At 44.8% G+C, this 26417-nt stretch overlaps 1 protein-coding gene across 1 annotated transcript in view; it reads right to left on the bottom strand.

Annotated features, from left to right (window-relative positions):
* Positions 1–24336, bottom strand: part of SYTL2 (synaptotagmin like 2) — a 57206-nt gene extending 32870 nt beyond the window's left edge. Inside the window, exons 1-6 of the mRNA XM_016206835.2 lie at positions 24175–24336; positions 14611–14762; positions 12699–12831; positions 4450–4531; positions 3391–3505; positions 762–1565 (exon numbers count right to left, since the gene is read on the bottom strand). Of these exons, the coding sequence (XP_016062321.2) occupies positions 762–1565; positions 3391–3505; positions 4450–4531; positions 12699–12831; positions 14611–14762; positions 24175–24275 (1387 nt within the window). The 5' untranslated portion in view covers positions 24276–24336. The remainder of the gene's footprint in view (positions 1–761; positions 1566–3390; positions 3506–4449; positions 4532–12698; positions 12832–14610; positions 14763–24174) is intronic.
* Positions 24337–26417: the final 2081 nt, after the last annotated feature.

The raw sequence follows: 26417 nt of genomic DNA, 5'->3' as shown, positions 1-26417 counted from the left end.
AGAAATAATCATAGGGTTGGATGAAGACTTATTGAAGATGGAAGAGAGTACATGGAATGATTTTCACCATTGTTTCTGTTTTTTAAAACATAAGAATTATGAAGTCATCATATAAGTATGGGAAAGCCGTTTGAGGCATCCCCTGAGAGTTGTAGAATCTTCGAGAGGGAGCTAGTTAGCTATTTGGCAGAAAAAAAGCAGCATTCTTATTGCCTCTCAACTCACACCAGCTGGAAGGGAAAGTTCCTTCAGAGCTTTTAAAGGCTAAGAACAAATGGCCAGAGGGCCTGTGCAGGCCAAAGTAAGTACTCCAAGTCTACTTTCCTATCCTCTGAGGATAAGAAAATGAAGGTTCTCTTGCGATTAAAAGAGAAACCAAAGTCTGGTTAAATGGTAACTGACAAATTTGAATTAGGTAAGTAATAATATATTTACTCCATAAAATGTTATCAGTATATCTTTAATTCTTGCTCTGTATGAACACCTTGATAAACTCAAAATATGGTAATACATTTAAATAATTGATATGATTACATTTTTAGGCTATAATGGCCCAGACATTGTGCTATCTGGGTTAATTATTGGTGACTGAGGAAAACCTGCAAACCCATTAGGAGGTATACGCATTCCCCAGTGGCATCCGCCTAAATTCCAGCTGGAATGGCTAGGAGGCAAAATGCAGCTTCTACCCAGCTGGCTGGCCTAGCCATTCCAAGCCCACAGGGTCAGTGCTCACAGCCTGGCAGTGACAACTCTCTTACCAGCAAGGCTTTTGGACAATTCCGATTCAAGCCTTGACAATTCTGATGATTTAGCTTTGTATTCATTGATGGTGGGTGAAGTCTCACTGGACTGTGGTCTTGCAATTAAATCTTCTGAGGGAAAAGGCTGCCCATTCACTGGGAAATGACCAGAAGTCTTTGGCTGATGTGTTTCATTTTTTAATGCACTTGGGCTTGAGGTTGACTGAGGTAAAGGCAAAGGCTCTCTGTACTGGGAAGGTTTAGGGTCCTCCAAGAACCCATCCTTGTCCCGAACATCTTCTGCTCCATTCTTCAACCTGTCGTTTTCTAAAACACTGAACTCTCCCACTTCCCGGCCTTGGACGAGCCCAGGGCTCTGCGGGAGCTCCTCCTTCACCGCAGAGAATCTCACGTGCTTTAAGGGCTCCAGTGAGCTTGAGGAGGAGTCATCTTCTGGACAATGCTCCTTCTCAGAAATCCTCTCATGGATGGTTAGGCCAGGTGACACAAGTTTGCTTTTGGGTTCAAAGTTCTGATGCAAACGAACAGTTTCGGAGTCGGTGCTGCTGGAGCTGGAGTTGCGCTTCAGGATCCCTCTTGGAGCCCCTCTTGTGGTGAAGGAGTCTGTCCTTTGTCTAGGAAAAGACTGGTTCTCATCCTGCGTTAAATCATGTGATCTGGAGATCATTTTCCTGGCTTTAGGGACTGGAGGTTTGATATGGGATCTACTCTCTGGGACTGGAAAAGTCTGCTTTGGTTTCTCTAACTTTTGGCTTGAAATATCCAGGATAGGTGACTCTTCTTTTGACGCTGATAATTCACCTGAAAATTATAATACGTTAGGTGACACATCAAATGGAGAGTAATGTATACTTTAAAACACCTATCATAAACTTAATCCACATTTAGCAAAAGTATTAAAATATGAAAGACAATAAAGTATGTAGTATAAATAAATGCAGACCTAATTAAAAAGCCCTTAGTATGCACGAACTTCATTTAAGATTACTGTGCTTGCCCGGCTGGGCATGGCTCAGCGGTTGAGCATTGACCTAGGATCCAGGAGATAGGAGTTTGATTCCCAGTGAAGTTTGCAGGCTCGATCCCCAGTTGGGGGCATGCAGGAGGCAGCCGATCAATGACTCTCATCATTGATGTTTCTCTCTCTCTCTCCCTCTCTCTTCCTCTCTCTGAAATCAATAAAGATATATTTTAAAAAAGAAGAAAAAAAGATTACTGTGCTTTACACATACTTTGTGGTATTTATGACTCAATAAAAAAGTTTTTAAAAAAAATTTAAAAATTCCTCATGGAGGCAAAGGAAAAACACAGAAGTCACTTTAAAAAATTTATATATGGAAACCAGAAAAATGAACTTAATTAAATAAAACAAAACTCAATACCTAGTGTCAAATGTTAAAAAAAAAGGTAATATATTCCAGTGACATTTTTTTTTTAAATTCTCACCCTAGGATATTTTCTCCACTACTTTTCAGAGAATGTGTGTATGTGGGAGACAGGGAGAGAGAGGAACATTGATGCAAGAGAGACACATCTATTGGTTGCCTCCTGCATGCACCCCCCCGACTGGGGCTGGGGATCGAGCCTGCAACCGAGGTGGAACCCTTTAGTCCAGGGGCTGAAGCTCTACCCACTGAGCCAAACCCGCTGGGGCTCCAGTGACTTTTTTCCTGTATAATATTTTATGCTATACAAAGTATTTACAATGGACAGGGGAAAATTTACTAACATTGCCCTGGCCAGTGTGGTTCAGTTGGTTGGAGCATCGACCCATACACCAAAAGGTTGCAGGTTCAATTCCCAGTCAAGGCACATACCTAGGTTGTGGGTTTGATCCCCAGGGTGCAAGCTGATCAATGTCTCTCTCTTTCTTTTTCTTTCTCTTCTTCTCTCTCTTTCTCTGTCTCCCTCCCTCCCTCCCTCCCCTTCCTCTAAAAATCAATGACAACATATCCTCAGGTTAGGATAAAAAAAAATTTTTAAAAAGAGAGAAAATACACTTATATTAAAACAGGCAATTTAAAGTCCTAACTTCACTTTCAATTGCTAAATTTTCTACCCCTTGTCCAATCTTTAACGTTTGTGAAATTTTCCTATGGTCACTTTTGAGGAGATTAAGCTGTCTAGCATTTAATGTCCTAATGGGAAAATTTTGTAAGAGGCAGGCTTAAGTTAATGAGGTCGCAAACCTGACCTAATGCTCCCAAGGGATTGGGCTGATGGTTACAGATTAGATGATCGTGACACTGTTGAGTGGCCTTTTTCTTTTGAGGCAAACTTTTCATTTTCAAGAGAACTGTGTCTGCATACGGTAGACATCCAATAAATGCTGTCAATGAGTGACTGAATGCCTCTGGTCCAAAAATTTCCCAGTTCACTGAGGGGGAACACTAGGCTTAGAGGTTACACACGAGTGTCAGCTCCACGACTGGAATGCACAAGCCTCCAGCCTCTAAAGCTTCTGCTTCCTTCCCTCAGGCAGGAAACCAATGGGCAGAGCAGAAGAAAACCATCAGGACCTTTCACTTTCTCTAAAAAGTTATTTTAGTTAAAGGAACTCTGAGAATTTCCCTTCGACCACAGATAACACAGATAAAAATATCTAGTCCATAAAAATAATATTTACCGTCTTTTGAAGTCTGAGAGAAACCAGTCCTTCCATTTCTTGACTGCTCATTTTTGGTTTGTTGAGATAAGTCATCTTCTGGCGACTTGGAGCTATTAAACGGATTCTTCCTTTGCTGGGGGAAAAACATTGTTTATTCAACTCCTTTTAAATGTCATAACAGCAACTCAGTGTTAGCAAATGCTTCTTAGCTCCAATATTTGATAGTTTTATCCAGTAAACTCTATCTGGCATGTTTGAAAAATGTTTGTCCTGGTTCATCAGGGTAGCGTAGAATTACTATATATGTCATACAAAAAGATAAAACTGTTACATAAAATATACTCAATCCCAGAGTTCTACAATGTTAGATCAGAACCAGGCATTCAAATCTATATCTCACATTTTATAGAGGTGAAAAAAAACTTAGGCCTGGATATATCAAAGAGCTGGTCAAGGTCAAGGTAAACCTGAGACTCTAATAAGGACAGGTTCCCACCACCAGTGCTCTTTCTACCAGCAAGACTTTCATTGTGCTAGGTTAAAGCTGTACTAAATATAATTGTAATCGAGGTTTTCCATAAGGATTTAATAAAAGAGACTTATCAAAGTATCTTGAAATATTTATAGCCACTATTATGATTATCAATTCTAATGAAGAAAGGGTATCAGTAAACAGAACTTTTTAATTAATATAAGACTAAGTATCAAAGTTTACTGTCCATAGTTTCATAAATTGGCAATTCCCTCCCCTAAGCAGGCCTCTAACAGAGAGTCAGGAAGCTATGAATAGGACTAACAAGCCATATTCCATAAACTTAAAAGCAGCAGCCCCCAATAGCTTCAGACTTTTTATTCCCTAGGGCAAGAAATCTGGGTCTTCAGTATGATATACCAGTAACATGGTATTCACCAACTTTCCCACCACAAGAGTGACATTGTATATTAAATAGTAAAAATTATCTGTATCTAGTACAAAAAAGTACTACAAAATTCTCTCTATATTATGGTGCTTTGATAAAATGAGAGAAATGGCATTCCCTCCAAAAATGAGACTTCCGAAATCTGAGCTCCATCTACCTTAGCTGGAAACACAGCTGAGTTCCTGGAGTTTTCCTGGGACATATCAGTCACAGTGGAAGCTGGGTTTACCACGCTGGAACTGCAAAAGAAACGATAATTCAGAGAATAAACTCTCACCCTTTGAGGAAGCATAAATCATGCCTCTGAAGCCAAAAGCTATTAAGGCAGGATAGGAGAGGAAGTTCATAAGATCAATCTGGCAGGAAGGGAAAGGGAGTCGGGCCTAGAAATGATTAAGCAGTGAAGCAAAGGAAAAGGCAGACCAGAAATGCAATCCATCGGTACCAGGTACACAGGGAGTTCACAATTTAAGTTTTCAGAAATGAACTTGTCACAAAGTCAGGAGCTAACATCAGATGCAGACGAAGGTGAGCAAATGATCTCAAGGAGGGAACGCCGTTGCCGAAATATAGCTCCAAAGAATTTTAGGGCCTCGTTCCATAGGCCAGGGCCAGAATGGCAGGGTTTACTCCAACTCAGGTAGCAAATACCGAAGAGAAGACTCAGGTGACACGAGTGACTCAGCAAAGGAGCAGAAGCAGCAGGAGATCTAAGAGATTCTGTGCAGGAAGGCTGCAGGGTCTGGGCAACTTACTGAGAGAACTTTTGGCCCAACTCTCCAGGCTGGCCAGGCGAGTCCTTGTTCACAGACAAGACAAATAAGGACAAGCACAGCATCCAGAAGGTGGTGGGAGGTGAGAAGCCTGGAGATGGCTTAGAGGAGTGAGAGAGATTCTCTAGACCATGATTCCCTACTAGCAGGACCAGATGGGCCCAGAATGAAAGCAAGGTGAGAGTAAACGGAGAAAACTGAGTTGAGCAGGCTCCCTCTGGAACAGCCACTCCCTTGGCTATTGACTAAGAAGGGCAAAAGAGGGTCACAGTGACTCTGGAGGGGGAGGAAAACCACCTGCTCAGACTTCCTGTTCCAGTGGCCTTGCCTGAGGCATAAGAGGTGAAGTCACTACTGGCCAAAACCACGTGCCCTATTAAACTCCACCAGTTCTCTTAGAGTCAAGAAGATGGAAAATACCTCTGCGGGTGCTGGCTTTCCACCATGCAGTAAAGGAACTGAAGGCTGAGGAGGGGAGCAATTGCCTTGCCCAAGATTATTGTCAAGAAAATCGTGGGCTACGTGTTCCTGCAGCTTCATTTCCTTTCTTTCCCTCTGCACTTCAACTGTTACTTTTGTGCAGAGTCAATCCCAGGAACAGGATGAAATTTTGAGGAAGCCATTCTTCCTTTTGTTACCCTCCTCATTGTTCCAGAAAGGAATTACAGCAGATGAGGCAGATGTATAGAAAACACAGTCCGATCCCATGGATGTGAGAAAGGGGAAAAAAGGATGGGAAGGGGAAGGAAAGGGAACAAGAGTAAGAACTTAAAACGGAGCCAGAATTAAGGCTAAAAGAAAAAACACCTTGCAATAGGTGGGCACAAACTTGAATCAAGTGATCTAGCAGCCAAGGCGAAAAAAGAAATCTGGTTGCTGAAAGAAAGCACAGTGTCCACACAATAGAAAAACGAACAATAGCTCGGGACTAGAAAGCAATTTTTCTTGCGTGTCATTTTAAGAAGCCAGTGAGTGGAGTGAGGAACCTTATGCACAGTTTCCCAGAAGGTTTTGTATCATCTCCCTTAGTAAATAAAGCAGTCACGTAATAATCAGAGGAAGCAAGCCAACTGCTGCTGGTCAGGGGTCTCCCTGGAACACCCATCTTCTCCTGCCACCTTCTTCCTTTCCCCTTCCCCCTCGCCAAGAAGAAAGGATAAGCAGAGCCTCTAATTCTTCTTTCTGTGCTCCGGGGAAACCCAGCCCCGAGCGCACATGTTGCACATCATGTTTTCCCCTCCTTCCCAGAGATAAACCCAGTCTCTCTCATTAAACTCCATCCAGCTATGCGGTTCATGTTTATTCTGCAGCCTCACCCTGTGTATACATATCTTATCTCTCACAGTAAACTGGGAGATCCCCCAAGAGTATCTGGGCTATCTTTCTATCCCTATAATGCCTTCTACAGTGCCTGGTATACAGCTGGTGAATGACTGACCAAATGAAGGCCAACTGAGCCAGCGGCAGGGAAGGCGGCAGCAGACAGGTGGCCATGTTTTATTCTGTTTTTGAAATCCATGTTATTTGCCAAGCTACAATGAAACCCATTATTTAGGTTTTAAACAAAATGTCTTTGTCCTGCTATTCAGAAAGCAAAAGGGAGGAAGAAATGAGGCATTCAGAACACATGGACAAACACTAAAATACCAGAAACAAACAGAATTCCCTGGGTTGCCTTGTAGTTGAGATAGAGGGGAAATGGGATGAGAGTGGGATACCTGGTTAGCTTAATTAAAAAAAAAAAAAATTAAAATAAGAGTCTTAGGCCTCAAGCTGTGTCCCTGAAAATACCGCTATTTCCTAGGTTAAGCTCTGGCTTTGCTTCTCTCGAAGAATACAGCAATGTTTTGCTTGCCTGTCTTTTATTGGTCAACCATCACTACAGTAATCATCTTCTCAATTGACCTTTGTGAAATCCTATGAGGTATATATCCCTCACCTCATTTTACTTGTGAGAAAACTGAGGCTTGGAGAGGTTCAATACCTTACTTGAAGTCACAAAATTAGCTGTGAAAGAGTTGGGGATTTGAACCACGTGTGTCTGACCCTGACTCCAAAGACAATCGTCATAATGGCTAGGCCACCCTGCCTCTGTTTCTTGCATTAGCAAAGCTGTGGTTTGTAGCCAGAGGACTGGAGCAAAGTCTGGGTGATTCTTCCTTCCCCGTGACTCTTACATCTGTCACTTCTTGTCCACCTATATGAGTGCCTCCTCTATTTCTGTCATGTGTATTAATCTCACATCTGACCTCTGACTTCAGAGTCCGACTCCTATAAACCATTCAGCATTCCACCACTAAGCTGCAACGGTCTAAAACACAATGGTGGCCCTGCCCTTCTTCTGCTCATTACCTTTCCCTGGATCCTCAAGGCCTGTGGGATAAAGTCTGAACTCCCCAGAAAGGAAATGGAGATGTTGCACCATCTTCCCCAAATACCCTCTCACTCCTTCTTTCTGTTGACCTTTCATGGTATACAGACATGGTATATAGACAACGTGGTCTATATACTCACTGTCCCCAAACCTCACCTGTCTCTGCTGTCTCCACTCAACTGGTCCCCCAGCTCCTCCCTCAAGTGTTTGCTCTGTTCTCTTTGCCCAAATCCCCGCTTTCATCTCCAAGCCCACTCCAAATCTCACCTCTTTTGTGATGCTGCTCTTGTGTCAGCCCAGCTGGAAGTAGGTCTCCTCATCTTAAATCTGACAGCACATTTTACTGGCATTTTAGATTTATTGGCATTTGGGAGGAATTTGCTCCCTGCCTAGCGCTATTTGTTATCATGTGATCAGATATTCTTATACAGATGTGTTATTTTTCCTAAGAGAATATAGTCTCTTTATAACTAGATACCGTGTCTTTTGTGTCTCAGAATCCCTCTCAGGAGGCAGTAGACTGTGTCCTGTATATGAAAGATATTCAATACATTCCACAAGATGGGCTTTTTAAACTTGTAAAGCATGCCAAAGTCTATTCCCTATGCTCTGTCATTTCTTCCCTCAGGCACCCTTCAGAAATTGCCTGCAATCCTAGAAGGAACACTTACACAAAAGTGTTTACTCCGTGAAGAAGATTATTAAAATATTACACTGTGATCTTGGCATTCTGATTCCCCTCCTAAAAGTGTCTGCATTTTAATGCAAGTCTTTGAAAACTAAACTAAAAACCAAACAAACTCATATCAGGCACTGTGCAGGGACTCTTGGGGGAGAGGGAGGGCTTTACAGTCTTAAAATCATGCCACACAGGCCGCTGGCCTCTCCATTTGCTTCTACGTACAGCCATCGAGTGCTTCAGCTTTCAAACTTTAAAAATCTTTTGAACCTTAACCAGCCTTTCTCTCTAAAACAACAGCACAAATCATAGACTTTCTTCTGAGGTATCTTCCAGCTTAAATATTAACAGGGTCTAGAATCACAGGCAATCCTGCAAGTGCTTTTACTCCCAAGTGTTTTGTTGCTGCTGATCTCTCCCTTTGGACCACGAGTTTCTTGGAAGCTAACGCTGCCTCTCATCCCAGCACCCAGCACTGTGCCAGCACATGCTACACTCGATGAAACTTGGACACATGAACAAACAAGTGAAGAAATGGCTCAGGGACAACTCGAGGGAACAAAATTGGGAAATATGCTATGCCAAGCCTTTCAAGCCCATCTTTTTTTAAAGCAAAATGTTACTTCTCTGGGGCTACCACACTTTGCGCTATGATTTATCTACAGGCTTATCGAACACAGATATTCTCATCCAAGGACAAGGCACTCTGACATCACAGTGAAACTGTTCCTACTGAAACTGACTTCGTTAAAGACCCTATAGAATTAAGAAATATTCTTTTAAGAGCTCAATATAAATGGCTCTGTTGGGCAGAGGTCCAAGAAATGAAATGGTCGCATCACTGGGCTGTAATCCATCCAAGGACAAAAGATCAGACGAATTGTCCACAGATTGGCTCATCACAAAAGCAGCTCAGAACTTGCATCCAGACAGGCTTACGTTACTGAAAAGTCAAATACTCCTTAGAGTGGAATGCATGTTAGATCCCTTCGAAGGAGAAGCACGCTACCAGGCAACTGAGGGATGTGAGATAGGAAGGATGTGGGAAGAGGAACCAGAAGGGGAAAGAGCTGCGAAGCTTGCAACGTGCTGGAGACACTACTGTTTTTATAGAGACCTGGGCTGGCCCTGTCTGCAGCCACGGAGCTAAGATAATATAAGGTGCCAGAGGGACCAGTCCTCAGATAGATGGTTTCAAAGGAAGAGATGAGAGTGAGAGACAGAGAGACAGAGAGACAGAGACACCAAAAGGTCAGTCCCCTTCCAGGCTCCTTCAGACCGAAGAAGCACCAATAGCAAGGACATCTAAGGCTCTGGTCAGTAGAGAGGCTACTAGACACTCAGCGTTTCCCAGAGCACCCAAACTTGTCCTACAAAATATGTCATCATAAGTAACAAAGGAGGGGCTTCTCATCCCAGAACAGGATACCTCTATGGTCAGGATGCATTACACCTCATTTGCGGGCAGGGTCCTGACCACAAGGGAAGAGCGCCTCCCATAGTTACTCTGCCCTCCCCACTTTGGCTCAGTCTTGCAGATGATCATGTACGTGCTCCACAATCATTTTTTTCTTGGCGGGGGGCCATGATGTGCCGTCAAGTGTAGTTCATGGACCAGTGCTAGTTGTGACCTGTCTGTTACTGGTTCAGAATGAGATAAGTACAGAGATTGAAAGTATGCTTTGATAACTAGAAATACTTTTTTTTTTTTTTTTTAAAAAAAAGCAAAATACTGGCTCTTTACCACAGTTTGTGCCAACACTGCCCACAGTCTAGCCAACCCCACCCTGCTGAAGGTCATTAACCAGAACTGTGAACATTTGGAGCTCTCCCCTTGCCACTCTGAAAGAAATCTCGTTCACGGCTCCTCTGTTCATCAGACCTCTCTCTGCTGCCTGGTGTGACAGGTGCAAACAAGGACGAGTTCCCAAAGAACACAGGTGGCCTCCAGTGGTTGAGCACATACTCGGTACTCACACTGTTTTCATTCCTCACAGGCAGAACCCGCGCCCCCCTCGAACAGCTTCCACAACAGAAAGAAGAAATCGAGCCACAGAGACCATTGGAAAAGCTTCAGGAACTGTGATACCCAGTCACTGCTGCCTCGCGCTCCCTGGGTCCTGGCTAAGAAAATATTGACAGGTACTGAGTCATTCTATTGAAGCTCACTTAGTCTGAACGTACAGGCCCCAAAATACACTGAACACACCCAGTTCCCAAAGGTTAAAGAATAGGTGAGAAATGCTGCAGGAACCCGATACTGAGTAAAGCAGTGGTTTCTGACAGGGAAAGGGGGAAGTGAACAAGGCTCGGGCTACAGCTCTGGGCGATCACCACCCACGCCGCGCAATGAGCAGAGCACGCTGGGTCCATCTAACATTCTTATTCTCGCCTTCCCGGCCGTCCCTCACCTATGGTACAACAACATAATTATCAGGCCACTTGGAAATTGCCAATTTTCTTTCTTCCTGAGAAATGTTAAGTGGTTCCCATACCTCACTGCATTTAATCTCACAATATCCTGGTGAGGCAGCTCTGTTCTGATTTAGAGAAGGGACCCCAAGGACTCACAAGACCCGAAAGGTCACACGAGGAATGCGGCAAACAATGGAGACACGAATTTTGGAAACTTGATAGCCTCAAATTGAGGAAGAGGGGGGAAATACCTACCAGCCCATGTGGGGTCACAAGGAAAATGAGTCGGGCTATCAGGCCCTTGAGGTGAGATGAGTTCCTGGGAGAAGGACAGCAAATCTGACCGACATAAAATTGTGCAATTAGCTAAATTGGTCTCTGAAACTCCCAAATTTTCTCCTTCTGTGGCATTTCTACCCTCTTCCCTCAGTCAGTGCTCTGGGGCCCTCCACCCCCATCAAACCTGGCTCTTAGGAGCTGCTCTCAGTTCCTTGGTGGTTGATCTAAATGACTGTGTTCTCACTCTCAGAGTTTGCATTATTTTAGGTCTCACCTCTCCCTATGGAAAGAAGGCAGGCCTTAACCCATTTAGGCGGGCTATAGGCAGCTGGTAAATGGGGTGTCACCAAGAGGAAAGGAGTAGGGTATTTTTCACACCCTTTCCTGAGCTTCTGGAAGTAGCTGTGTGTATGTGAGAGCCCACCCTTCCATTCCTTGAGCATCTACTATGTCCTATGGACTGTGTTAGGAATTCTACATTTACTAGCTAATTAAATTCTCAATAATCTTGCTAGCAAATTATTATCATTCCCATTTTACAGCTGAGGAAACAAAGGCCCGAGAAGTTAAGGCACTTCCAGTGCAAGGTCACAGAATCAGTAAGTGGCTACTGTTAAGGAGCTTTAACTTCTAGCCAACATGAACTCTACAGATACCACAAAACACTACAAATTGCCCCAGAGGAGAAACAGTGCAGCCTCCACCCATGGAAAACAAAGTGAGCCCTCTCCAACAGGGAACTGGATAAATAATGGGTACCGTAATAGAGTCAGTATTCCATTATCCATGTGGCATGACTTTATTCATATTTGACTCTGAAATGCCTTTGGATGCCTATATTACAGAACCTCTCCCTCACCCATAAATTATGTTGGAAACACCCCTGTCCTCTGGGTACTTCAGCCTTGGACCCTGACTCAGTGAGTTCCACCAGCGAATTCATCGACTTTATCCCAATTGGAGACTGAAGTGAACTGTCTTCACTGAGAAGCTAAAGATAAAATGGAACTGCCCTCCCACCAAGGGGTAACAACTATACCTCCAAGGGACAAACACCAATAGGAAAGTCCTTAAGTCCCTAAAAGCTAATCATCATGACTCAAAAGGTCTGTGGTGATGTAGCCCGACAGTCAGCTACTTCATAAGGAGGTACAAATGTACATCTTAATTGGCCAGATGACAACATGTATGGAAAACACCAAAAATCAGGACTGAAACATTAGGACAATCTACATCATTAAGGGGCATCAACTGAGCACCTGCTACTGAGTGCCAGGTATTCTACACACATTATCACTAATTCTCGCCATAGCCTTTCCTGGTATATATCATCATTCCTATCTGCAGTTAAGAAAAGAGACTCAGAGAGTTAAATGACTTGCCCATGGTCAAATGGCTAATAACTGGCATATTCAGGATTTGAATTCATATCTGTCTAGTTCCCACGCCAGAGCATCTTCCATCGTACCAGGCTGCTATAATTTGATCATAATTCATCTCTTCCCTGAAGTGACTCATTACCCTATATTCATTTTAGAGTACCTCTTCCTTCTACCCTAAGGAAAAACTCCTTAGTACAATAAAATCCCAGCTATTGTTGGTGCTGGAAGAAATCGCCACTTAATATTTTAATTTTACTTCATATTCAGATTTATTAGACATTCTGGAAGCTGGGAAACAGTACTACCCAGGCTTTGTTTACATCAGGGCACAGAATTTTCTCAGACATGCCCTTCCCCGTGCCCATGAGGCCAGTCTAGCATTTGCATGAATAGCCCGCTATTTTGCCCGCACAGCACAGCACAGCACAGCACAGCACAGCACAGCACAGCACAGCACGCCACGAGTCCCACATGCAGCAGCTCTCCCCGTGAGCTCCGTCTTACCTTGGGCTTGCTGGTCCCACATCTTCTTCTGGCTCTTCCACAACACCGGCTAGCTCTGGGGGAAGGAAAGCATCTTTGTTGACATTATTCACCCAGCTTTCCTTTGCCCTGTTTTCTCTGTCATTCTGCTCAGCTGAAACAGGAAACAATAAAGACAGGAAGGTTATCGCTCACCTCCGTGACCTACAACTCTCATATTGGCTCTTATCACTGAAGGCTGCAACCTGAACTTCAGGCCTTCCCTGAGTGCCAAGGCAATCACTAATGTGTCTGCGTATTAGGGATCAGAATTAGATCTGCAAGAGGAGTCAGTAGTCGATTCTTTTGATGTTAGCTCCCCATGCCCAGCAGAGTCTCCTGAGAGCAATGTGCAGGTAACTCCAGAGCCAACTGAAGCACAATTCTGACTGCCTCTAGGTGAGTCTGACCTGAATTGTGGTCAAGACTGAATGTGCATGGCAGGGGACGCTGAGGACAGGGAGTCCCCCATGGGAACATCAGCATGATCATTGCGAAGCATTTACTAAAACATTTACAATGTCCCTGACTTGAGGGTGAGCTCTGGGATACAAAGGGGAACAAATGCTTTCAGTCTAGAATGCCCTCCCCACCCACCTCCTTCACCTCCCCCCAGTATCTCCACATCCAAATTCTGCATATTCCTTAATGCCCAGTTCAGATGCCAGGACTCCACCAAACCTCTGTGCTCCCTCTCCAGGAATAACCTCTTTTTCCTCTGAACACTCAGGGCTTGATCGGCACCTCTCAGAAAATTAGCATCAACGGAGTGATAACAGTGCCATGCGCGGAGCTGAGTGCTTTTTGCATTATTCTATGAGGAGGGAGTGACTTTCCAAGTGTGCAGATCTGGAAATTGAGGATCACAGAGTTCAAGAAACTTACCTAAGGCCACATGACCAATAAGTACCAGGAATACTTTCATCAGTGTTAAGAAGATGAGGCAATATAGAGGCTTCCAATTTCCAAACATACATTGCAAGGTGGTATTCCCCACAGGTCTCTTTATATTAAAAATCTAGTTTTTTCAATTGCAAAATGGAGTCCACAGTACTAACCTATACCCTTCAAGATTTCTGAAGATCCAAAGGGTTTTGAAAATCAAGAGGCCTGTGAGCAATGCATGGCACACACTAAGCAGGCAGCCCTTACCTGCAAGGAGTATGGATCTTTCTTTCAGAAAGAACGAAAGCCCAGCTCTGCCATTTGCCAGAGATCTGACCTTGGGCATGTAGAACTTTATATACCCCTTATATAGTAAATGCCTATCACATATTAGATGCTCAGAAGGTGATAGTTATTTTCCTTACTGGGTACAGGCAAGATCTAGGCAGGGGCTGTTCTCAGGGATAAAGATTTACACTGACTGGCCCAGAGTTAGAGAGAAGGCACCAGGGAAGTATTTAATGAACTCAATAGGATTCTAAAGTAGCCCTCAAAATACTGTCTTTAGAGTTTCTTAAATAATGTACTTGGTTGATTAAAGAAGTATCAGAGGTCAAGGTCATTGAACAGGGAGACTAATCTCTTTCTGTCTAAGCTCTTCACCCTATTCAGAAGAAAAGGTTCTGAATCCTCAGTCAAAAAAATACAATAAAAAAAGAAGAGGTGGTAGATCCCCATGAGTCTCAACTGTCCATGCTCCTCCTCCGCACCATGGCATCTGAAGGGCTTCTTTTTACCTTCAACACCACCCTGAGTCACTCAGCCCCACCCTTACCCATCCAAATGCAGGGCAAGGACATACTGAGTTTGAGGACTACACATTATGAAAAGTGTACGTTTACATGATTTCCCTCAGCAGATTTTAGTAACGATTCTGATACTTCCCTTCTCCCAACTCCTCCTTCCCAGACAAACGCTGGCTCTAAATGCAGTAGCCACATCAACTCACCTGCGACCTGGAGCCGCTTCTTCCTCATGGATGCTCTGATGATATCTGCGCCATGGATTTTGTCTCTGTGCCTCTTGGCCTTGGCTTCGTAAAACCATTGGCCACTCATATTCTTCAGCTGCTGGTCATCCTTAATTTTTTCAGGCAAATGTCTACAAAAGGAGAAGAGCTTTACTTTGCTGAGAACCCAGAGTAAATAAATGAGTTCACTGTGACACATTTGTAAACATACAGTCAAAATGGGCTCTCGATGTCTTATAAGATTCCTCAAATCTCCCAGATGACTAACACATGCATGTTCCCCATTGACTGAGAAGTCAGTGAAGCCAAGGCCAACATTTTTTAAAAATTCAAAGAATTAATCCACGATGCCCAGATAATGCCTGAACTTTATCAAGGGCAGATCCACTTTTTGGCCCCACAGTCTTCTGTGTCCACTGTTCAAATGCAAATAAGCCAGGGAGAGATGATAATATTAAGCTTCCCTAAGCCTTGGTAATCTTATCTGTCAAAAGGGGTTAATAATAGTAACCCACCTCAGGGGGTTGCTATGAAGATTAAATTAGTTTATGCATATCAACCGCCCTCTGCACATGCCTGGCACCTAATAAACACACAATGACTAACTGGTGGGGTAGTTATCAGCTTATCAGTCCTTTCCATTTCAGTGCAATGAGTTTACCAGGGATTTTCCTGGAAGCCTGTGGGGAACAACGCATGATGTCCCTGGTTAGGGAAACGAATGCTGAAAAGGCAGGCCAGAGAATCAAGAAAGATCATTTTTATGGGGCTGGGGGTGGAGAGTGGAAGCAGAGGCAGAGGCAGAGGCAAATGCCTTTCATGTAGTTTCTGCTTTTAAGGTTTCCACAATCATTCACACTGCTGAAAAGCTAAAACCAAAAGAATAAACCAAGCACTGCCCTCCTAAAATGTCCCTAATTTACACTGGCTGCACAAATTATGTTCTGCTTCACAAGTCCTTCTGCATCTCTCTATCCGTCTCAATAAAATGAGGATCACAAAATCTCTTTTCTTATTCCTGGAGATGCACTCAGAATAAAGCGGAATAAAAGCCTTGAGGAGACTGCACTCTAGGAAGATAATGTGCTACATAAATCCCAGACGGTTTTAGGACTGCTATTCAAGCTAATATGCAAGCTTCCTAAAGTAGCAAGTCTAAGTCTTAGCCAGAGTGTGAGCACTGTGGTCACACCAGGGTGCTGGGAGAGCTGCGAAGGAGGGTGCACACAGTCAGACGTGGGAGGGAGAAACGGGAGGGGCAGTTACCCTGGGCCTGGCAAGGCCGTTTCCTCTCTTCCAAGTGTGCCTGCAGAGTGTCTTTCCACCCAGAGTCCAACTCCTGCTGGGACTTCCTCTCCCAATTACCTAGGAAGAAGGGAGCCCATCCCAAACATGCCCAATCAGAACCCTCAGACACACAGTCATGACAGCTGGTCACCAAATCCTGGCAGGGACAGTGTCATCACTTCGTGGTTCTGCGACACCAGAGAGGCCATGGTTTTTATTAAACGTTTGTTATGGTTACCCATTGCCTAGGTTTTCAGCAGAGCAAACTACGGCCCTGGGCTGCTGATGGAGTTTCTGTCTTCTCCTCTCTAGAAGACCAACTTTGAGTTCAAGTCCAGAAGAGAGAGGTCCTTCCAGCTTTCCCTGTTAGAGAGTGAGCCCCTAGGGCATGGCCCGTACACACTACATCTTTGCTTTGTGTCTGAAAAGCAATGGAGTGAAGGTATACCATATGAGACCCTGCCACCTGGCTCAGGCTACCTTTTTGGATTCATTTTCCAGCACTTACCCCAAGCTCCCACTTGCCAGTGCATTAGACTTCTTACTGTTCCCCAAACGTCCCTTTCATGACCCCTGTAAACGTCAGAAGCAGGAAGGTGTGGCAGAAGGACTATGGGCTTTGGAGTCTCCCCAAAATCAGGTCCAAATCCTAGCTCTGGCCCTTCCTGGATGAGACCTTGGGAAGGTTACTGAACCCCTCCAAGCATTAGTCTCCTTGTCTGTAAAGATGAGGGGAAAGAAGTCCTCCTCTGCAGGGCTTCGGGGATGATTAAATGAGGCATTTACCGGAAAGTACCTAACAGTGCCTGGATCTTGGTAAGAGGTCAATAAGTGAGGATTCTCTGTGGATGTCTTTCCCTCATGTCTCTGTCCAGCACGTTGTTCTGTGTCCTTCAGATCCAGCTGCCACACGGCCCTGCCAGGAAGCCTTCCCTGATTCCCAAGGGCAGAGTGCAGAGTGCCGCTCCCCATGCGCCCACTGCACCTCCAGGACAGAGCTCACCACACTGTGTTCCAATGATCTATCTGCACATCTGTCTCATCCGCCAATCTGTCAACTGCAAACTGTTTGAAGGTGAGACCCACGTTCTAATCACCTTTGCAATGCCGGCGCCTAGTATAGAGTCTGGCACAGAGCTGACACCCCAGGACTGTCTGTTGAGTGAATGAACCAATGAATAAAGAAATGCTCGGCAGCCACCCAGTCTGAGTCAGGCGAGACATAGGAGAGATCCTGCCACTGCCGGGGGCGAGTGAACCGTACTCAATCACGAGGGCCGTGCAGCCTCCTGATGAGGCAGAACAGCTCGTCTCTCAGCGGAACAGGGAAAAGCATGATGAACTATGGCATCAGTCATTCTCTTTCTGAAAGAGACCACAAACCCTCAGAGCATAAGAGCTCAATTTCTCCTCATGAGGTTTATTTACTTATTTTTGTTGTTCAACTGAAAGGCATTTTGTACGGGTCTTTGTGCAATTCTGGATTTCTCCTGCCTAAACACTGTCTGCCGGCCTCTGCCGATGCTCCTCTTCCAGGGCACAAGGGGAGTCAGGCTCACCGAAGCAGGTGGCCCCCAGGAAAGCCGGTGGTCACTACAGTAAGGAATTAAAGTTGGATTTCTGGCTCATTTCTTTTAAAGTGGCAAAAGAACAGGAAATTCTCTCGAATTCAGTAAGAGCTATTTATGTATATCTCAACATGATAATCTGCTAGGTTTAATCAATTTATTTTTCTGTCTCTGTCATTTGAAATATTTTGTAGATGAATTCATAGGTGGGGCATCAAAGCCCAAGTTTTGTAAACATGTAGATGATCGAAATAAAAATGCCCCATTACCTAGGTGGTGCTGTTAAGATCTTCTCTACCAGCCCACGCTGCTGTCTCATTTTCCCTGAAGTCTAACCAAATTAGCATTTAATTCTCTAATCGTCGTATCGTTTAGTTGAAGTAGAAAAAGGGTAACAGTCCTGTGACTCACTTTTTATACCTTACCATCCTCGCCCCACATGCAAGCTGTGCTTAGTAAAGAGCTGAGGGTGGGCAGGGTGCTGAACAAACACCCAGGGGCCGGGGGGCAGAAGCGAAGGCGGGAGGGGAGCACTCAGTGCAGAGGTGACACCGTCCCTCCCGCTGCCCTCCACGCAGAACATACCGGTCATCCCCGCATTTCTTCAGCTGATACATACAAAGCATCTGTGTTGTGCTGGGTCCCCTGCGTGGCACTGTACATGCATCATCTCTTTGAATCCTTACAATGTCACCATGATGTACAAAGAAGTTAGTCACCTGCAGAAGATGGCCATCTTGGGTCCTCTATACGTTAAAGGCCATATCTGTTCCTCTGTTCATTCACTCATTCATTAATCCCCTATCGTACACCAGGCCTATGGTTGGAACTGTGCATAAAAAAAAAATCAATCTACAGGCCTAACTGCCAGTGTAAGCTCCTGTGGTCCAGAGAGAGAGTGAGCACTTTCAGAGGAAAGCCAGGAGAGCAGTGAAGCCCCTCAGCCTGGCCTCAGCACTTTCCCCCCTTTCCTCCTAGTAATTACAAAGCACACCCCCTCTTCCAGCTATTCATCATGATTAGGCAAAGGCCTAGCATCACAGGCAGAACCTGGTTGATATTATCTAGTCAACTGTGCATAATAAAAATCAGCAGGCTGGCCAGAGAGGCTGGCGGGTCCATTCCCCAGCTTTTTGTTTAACCCCTCATCAGACTCCTTAAGACAGATGGTTAGATATGTGACTTGGAAGTAATCTTAGATGTTTATTTTGGATGTGAGAGCTGGGAAGGACTTTAGATAGTTACAAATGGCCTCAGTTTATAGATTAAAAAAATTGAGACCCAGAAATGTTAAGAGCCTTGCCCAAAGTCACACTGAACTGGGCCAGCTAGACTCCTGGCCAGTGCTCTTTGCACTACCCCATCCCGCCTCTGAGAGCCAAACATGATTTTGGTTTCGAAGATGGCTATCACATTTCCCTCTTTCTACAAAGGAATTCAACCTTTGACAGAGAATCTGAAAACCAACACATGCAAAAATGAAAATAAACTGCAACTGATCCTTATAATGGCAAGTAAGAGGCAACAAGTGTCCCTTGTGTCACAGACACATCCTAGAGCCCCACAATCTGCTGGGAGCCAGCACAGCGTGGGGGAACCACAGGCTTTGTAGTTTGATGAGCAAGTTTTCAATCTCACAGGGCACTCAACCCTTCCCCCCGACTTTCTCACTGCTGAGTGGGTTCAGCTACATTGTTAGGCGGAGGAAAGAGGGAAATGCATGTAAAGCTCTGTGTACAACGTGGTTCCTTGACAAATGTTGGTTCCTCTGCCCTTTCCTTGGACAGAAAACACCACCAGAGGTCCTGGGAAGCCGTTCTTCAATGATAACTGTCTTCATATCAAAGAAACTAGGTCTTAAGGATGCAGCTGAGAATCATAAGATGTGGTCGCGGTTGAGATGGTATCTGCTATGAGAACGCCCCATCACCATAGATGTGGTTGTGTGTGCATGGGGTGGGGGACGTACATGGTGCTGGTGGCTCATAGACACACATGGGCAACGATTTCCTGCTGGCAGTGTGATGCAAAGCACAGGAAACACCACCTCTAGAGTGTGTCATTTTCAAACCATAAAAGACTAAAATTACATATGTGTACATGATTGTGCCTCTTAAAAAGTAAGAGGGGGGAGGGGATGGGAAAAGAGAAAAAGAATCCATCCTGATGTCTGCTTTGCTGCTGGTTTGTGAAATGTCTCCAGCTGGTAGTTAGGGAAGCAAGCTGGGTAGAGATGGGTGGTAGTATCTGGGCTCAGGACCTGTGGCTACACATAGAGGCAGTCGTGGTGGCAACAGTGACCTGGAACTGTCATCTTTTAACTGTAGCCCACAGTGGACATTCCCTTGGGTTCAAGTCCACATTCTACCACAAACAGGTTGAGTGATTTGGGAACTGGACACTTCCCCTGCATGGCACTCATTTTATTCATCCATGAAATCAGGATGGGAGGTAACATATAGACTAAATCACCCCCAAAGTGTCTCAAATGAGCTTGGATGTGAACAATCCAAGGCACTGGAAACATGAGACACGGCAAGCAGATTCCAGTCTGAATGCCAAACCTCATCTACGACCGTCCCGAAAAGGATTCTGAGGCAGTATCTGGTTTTAATGAGGATGTTCATTAGTGATGTCCTCATGGCTCTAGGAGGGTATATTGCAAAGCCCATAGTGAATTAGCATTTAGAAGAGCAGTCTCAATATTTGTGTCATGTTTGACTTTCTAATGTTTTACTTAAGCTAATATTATAATTGTATAATTTAATTCCTAAAGCCACATACACCTAGAAGCATGACTGGGGCATTATGAAATCATGTTTAGGGGAACAAGGTTGAGATTTTAAATTTGTAATTGATAATCCATTGACTATATAAAGGCCATTACATGGCAAGTTCCTTGAGGTCTAGAATCATGTTTCAATCACCCTAGAATTATCTTCATATCATCATGCAGAGCAGTTCCCCATATTTAATAGGTTGAGTACCTATTAAGGATAGGTAAATTTCACTACATTAAATAATTGAGAGGTTTTAGAAATAACTTCCTCCTAAGTAATCAGACTACTAACCAGAGACTTCTGTCCTTTTTTAGAGGTAAGGGGGAGTGGTGAAAAGGGAATTAAAACATACTCATCACCTGTTATGAGCTAAGAAGATTAAGAATTATTTTACTTAATCCTGGCTTTAATCCTTTAACTTCGGTACTATGGTCATTTTCAGTCTCTGAGTTGAGGCTCAGAGAAGTTAAGTAACTTGTCCTACAAACCATAGTCAATCAGCGGTGAGGATAGGATTCCTGTCAGTTCTGACTCCAGAGTCCATGCAGAGAAGTTCTTCCCTTGTGTCATGATGAAACCTTACTGTTCTTCTGAAAGAATAGTAGCAGTAAACAGTATGGGGCAGAAGGAACAGCACTGGACCAAAAACTTTGCTTATTATGGCTTTGGCACTGACTAGCTATGTGACCCTGGGCAAGTCACTTCCTCTCTCTGGACTTTACCTTCTTTTTCTAGAAAGTGACCGATGTAGACCCCAAAAAGTCTCCTTTCCAAAACTGTCAAGCTGTAACTCTGATGGAAGTCAAAAACAAACAGCTGGGGGATGGCAAGGAGGCTGGAAAGCAAAAGCTCACTAAATAGCATTTTCAGAAACCAAAGACCTAGCCAGGTAACTCGGTTGGTTGGAGCGTCATCCTATACACCAAAAGATTGTTGGTTTGACCCCTGGTCAGGGCACGTAAGGGAGGCAACCAATCGATGTTTCTTTCTCTCTCTCCCCTTCCTCTCTGTCTAAAATCAATAAACAAACAAACAAAAAAACTCCAAGAAATCAGAGACCTAGTTCTGGTTCTAAAAGCCCAGGCACAGAACAACCTCAGAATCATCCCCACAAGTCCCTTCAGTCCAAAAGCAAAGAGGGGATCAGCGCATGATTCCTCTTGTATGGAGCAGATCCTCGGTAGGGCCTCTTTCAGTGCCCACAGGCTATAGGCCTCATGCCCATCTGCTCCCCTTGAACGGCATCACTCCTCCCCAGGCCCAGGGTCCTGGACTTGCCCTTGGCCAAGTCAACATGAGGTGCTTGGACCTAATGAAAAGGTCCCCCAGAATGGTGGTGGAAGACAGGGCTTGACTCACACCAGATTTCCTATCACCCCGACCCTTCTTCCTATCAGTTCACAAAAGCAAAAACCAAGGGCACCATCAGCAGCAGCTGCTGGGGCACCATCAGAAACAGTGGACGGAAGGAGAGCCTGGAAACCCACCACGACAAAGGGGCTCAGCATTTCCGCTGCAGCTGCAGACTGGCTGGTGCCAGAGGCTACACACTCACACCCCTTACAAGGCCCAAGCAGAACTCTGCATTTCTGAGGATATTTTCATCAACTACTGCAGGTGCCCACGGAACTCCTCCACTCTACTCCCACAGAAGCAAAGAACCACATGGGATACTCGGCAGCCTGGAATTCCAGGGGCCAAGAAAATACAGAAGGTGGAGAGGACAAGTCTCTCTCCCCAGGTGGCCCGGTAGGGGAGGCGGGATTGCAGAGCACACATAATGCCACGGATGTGGAGGGAACAGAAGGGACTCGCAGCGATCCAGTATTCACGGTCCCGGCTTCCTGAAGTAGGAAGATGACCCACAGCTTTCTGCGTCTTGTCCTCTGAGAGGCTGGCGGAGTCCCCACTTCCCAGTCTTCTTTAAGAATCAGCTAATACGGGAGAAGGTGTGACTTTGGGTGGTGGGCACACAGAGCAATATACAGATCTGGCAGCATAGAAACCCACACCTGAAACCTAGACGTTCATACTAACCATTGTCACCCCAATACACTTAATTTTTTAAAAAGTACATTGGACAGTTGAAAATAAAAACTAGAAATCTTAAGAAAGTCAGTTCACAATGGTTAAGAGCCACTGCACACTTTTCATACTTTTTAGCAGTGTACACACACTGCAATGATGAAAATCTCTAGGTAAAAGGTTGCATTTTAGAACTAGATGAGATCCTAGAAATCCTTTCAGATTTTATCATTTGTTCTTTAAAAATACTTTACATTAAAATAATGTGTATTGCCTTGGGGAAAAAAGAAAAAACACACACAATCAACTAATAGTTTCTCTGCGCTGCTCTTTCCCCTTACTTCTAAAAGGGGTGTAATAGGCCCGCGTGGGCAACCTCAGGGTTGCTGTGAGGAACATAAGAGGATAGCATTTATGAAAGGGCTTTATAAACTGTGAATGGGTAAAGCATTAATGTTACCAAGAGACTCCTATGGCTGATTAGTGTAAACTCCCTGCCCTCTTGAGGAAACTGCTCAAGGCACCTCACCTGCTGAGAATGGGGAGCAGTGCCCTGTCCAGGTGGCTTGTGGGAGGAGCATGACAAGTAAAGAACCCCATTCTCACGGTCTCCACTACTTAGGGCCACCTCCTGTCACCATCATAGCTCAGTGCGCTACCTCACACCAGGACGGCCACCCCCTTTCCCATGGCCAGGTCCCAGGATGGCCTGTCTGCTGCTGTTTTCTCAGGAAGAGGAGGTGGAGTTAGCGAATGGGCACCTGAAGACCAGGATTCGATTCTCACTTCCGAGACCTATGGACTGTGTGAGTTTGGGCAAGTCACCTGACCTGTCTCAGAGTCAATTTCCTCACACATCAGAGCGGGTGAAGTTATATCCTGCCACATCCCTGCAACTGCGAAAGAGTGCTATGAGCTCAGAAGAAATAATGGGCGTGTAAACCCTTTGCAATTTGGTGAGCACTGTCTGTCTGTGAATTAGTAGTGGTAGCCATAATCAGACACTCTGAATTTCAGCATGCTCATTTATAAAGCATCATGTTCAGTTAGGATCAGAATATGAGAAGTGGTGCAAATAAATCCATTATTCATGATCCTTGTGAGTCAGAAAATAAGAACATGGCTTATGCTCCTTTTGGAGAACTCCTGGGATGGGATCATGCAGTTAATACTATCCTACATTCAGGAGCCCTTTCACTGCCTCCAAAGCCCAAGGTTACACAGGCAATAGTGGCAGGGCCTGGCCTCAAGCCTGCTCCTTCTACCACGTGGGTAAGTGAAAGTAGCAGAAATGTTGACGTGGACATTTGGGTGCCTCCCAATAAGGACAGTGTGTCAGAGCCGCCACTCCTCCTTGTGGGACACAAATGAAAAACTGGCTCCGGCAGAGCCACTTTTAATTGCTCTTGAAACCAACTCAAACATTTCTGAAAGTATGCAGAAATGTGAGTTACTTCCCAATTTATTTTCTTTTAAAAAACTGTATAAATTTTAAATGTTTCTAATTTAGTTCATAATTCCGTAAAAAAGTGAATTCTGCAAAAAAGAAAAGATATAAACATGCACACACATCCATATATATGGATGTAGATGTATGTGTTTGTGTATATTTCATTTTTAACTCAGTGTTTAGTAAGTTAAAGGACTTTTGTTAGGTTTTTAATCAAGACTCTCTTTCTGGCAGGAGTCCTATGGGATCAATTGAGAGATACCAAGGAGGAAAATGTTCCACCAGGAAGTAAACCTAAAATTGGAACCCATAAATTCAGGCTCCAAGTCAGAACTACCACTTATGGTTGAGAGAGAGAGAGAAAAAAAAAAAGTGTCTCGTCTTACAAACTGGTCCCCCGGCCCCCGGCCTGGGAGCCTCTCTGGCCCGTTACCTGACTCTCTCGTCTTCAGCCCTCTTCAGGGCAGCATCCCGCTGCAGGACCTTCATGATGGTCTCCTGTTCCTCTTCTGTTAGGAAGCTTAAGTCGATCATTTTGAAAGGCGTATGCAAGAATGACAGGAGCAAATCCGGCTTAAGCTTCGAAAAGCTAAACAGCTCTCCCTGTAGCCTGGGTGATTAAAAGATGCAAAAGCAAAATGAAGCAGTCTCTGGTTCAGTTCTGGAGCAGAAGTCTTGTTTTGGCTCAGCAGGAGTTTTAGGTGGCCAATGGCAAAATCCTAAGTGCCCTAGGCCCTGGGGGCAGGCGTGGTCGGAGCGGCGACAGCGGAGAAGAGGCTCTGGGAGGGAAGCCGCATTCCTTGCCAGGCAGGCCACTTGTTCCTACAGCAGCATTTCTACTCGCACCCCTTCTCTGGACCAGTCTTCAGGCACAGTTAATTCTTCGGTCCTTGTCACCGGCTCGAGAGAGTCAGCAGGATGTGAGCACCACCTACGCGGGGAATGGGGAGAAAGCAAACATCAGCGCCAGGTCATTCCTATAAGCACTGCTTTTACTACAGGACAGCAAACATGCGGGGGGGGGGGGGGGGAGCAGTGCGAGATGGTCTCTGAGATCAGGGAAACCAGTTCTGCTGGCTTCCTGAGCAAATGGCAAACGGGTCATGAAACACGCTTCCACTCAATTCCGGACCCCCCAAGATGGGGAGCACACGAAAATGCCCCTCAGTGTTCATGATCCACAGAGGAAAGAGATGTCTACACAAAGGAGCTGGTCTCAAACTCATGGGACACCAGACTAAAAAGTCACGGTAACAATCAGCAAGACCAGGGAGACACGATTTCGGTTGTCAAGGGACTGTGGGTAAGAAATTAGAAAAATCCCCAGACGCCCACTCCTCCATGAGTAGGAGCGTTCCAGGGGGGTGTCTGTGCCGCGCAGTGCACGAGAGCTAGGGTCAGGTAGAGGGTGTGTATATAAACTGGGGGAAACAAAGAGGCAGAATTTTGAAACACCTCACTATCCAAAGTGAGCATTTTAAAGTAGGGCGATGGGCAAGAATCCTATTTTCTCCGATGCACCTCAATCCCACATACAATGAGAAGGTGAGATCTGAAGAATGGGCAACCAGACACGACTTGAGAGAGGACCAACTCCAGGACCTGGGCCCCGTTAACAAGCGTAGTGCTGCATATACGGTGGGTACTAAAAACCAGGTGTCCAGCCCAGCTGGGCGTGGCTCAGCGGTTGAGCATCCACCTAGGATCCAGGCGATCGCAGTTTGATTCCCAGTCAGGGCACATGCCCCGGTTGCGGGCTTGATCCCCAGTGTGGGGTGTGCAGGAGGCAGCCAATCAATGACTCTCTCATCATTGATGTTTCTATCTCTCTCTCTCTCCCCGCCTCTCCTTTCCTCTCTATCAATAAAAACATATTTAAAAATAAATAAAATGAATATAAAACAGCACATACATCCTGTATCAAACATAGCTACTAAAACTATATTCTAGCTTCCTTTCTGAATTTATACTTTTGTTTCATCCAACTGAATAAGAGTGTACTTGGTTGTATATTTCCTGTTTCTCTTTTGAATTATGTTTGCTATCTCCCCCATGAAATTAGGCCTTCATGGACAGGTACTCTGAAGACCTTTGTTTTATCTTCTTGTATCTCTTTACAAAATTTCCATAGAGACTACTCAAATAAATAGTAAGACAATGCTTCATTTTCTTTAACATTTTGCATGTACTTGCCTGCTTGTTCATCTTGAAAACCACTCATACTTCAAAATGAAAGTCTCCACTTCCAGGAAGCCTTCCCTAACTTCCACAGCCAGAATTAAATGCTATAGTAGATTCGCTTATTGTTCCTAACTCTTCGTTCCCTCCCTGAAACTGAACTATACAACCCTGTTGCCACTCCAATAAGCAGAGTATTCATCCCTACCTTCCCAATGCTGGGCTCGCCCTGTGACTTACTTTGGTCAATGGAATGTTACAAATGTGATATAGGCATAGGCCTTAGATGTGCTTGTGTGGTCTGGCTTTGCTTCTTATACTCCTGCATGTGCCACAAGAAGAGCTTGCCCAAGGTAGTCACTGCCTCTTTTTTTTTTTTTTTTTTTATGTTTTTATTGATTTTAGAGAGGAAAGGAGAGATAGAAACATCAATGAGAGAGGAACATTGATCAGCTAGCTGCCTTCTGCATGCCCCCCACTGGGGATTGAGCCCACAAC

Source organism: Miniopterus natalensis, chromosome 11 (genome assembly GCF_054644295.1).
Source record: "Miniopterus natalensis isolate mMinNat1 chromosome 11, mMinNat1.hap1, whole genome shotgun sequence".
NCBI lineage: Eukaryota > Metazoa > Chordata > Mammalia > Chiroptera > Miniopteridae > Miniopterus > Miniopterus natalensis.
The sequence above is the reverse complement of the archived record's forward strand: the minus strand, read 5'-3'. Positions and strand labels throughout refer to the sequence as shown.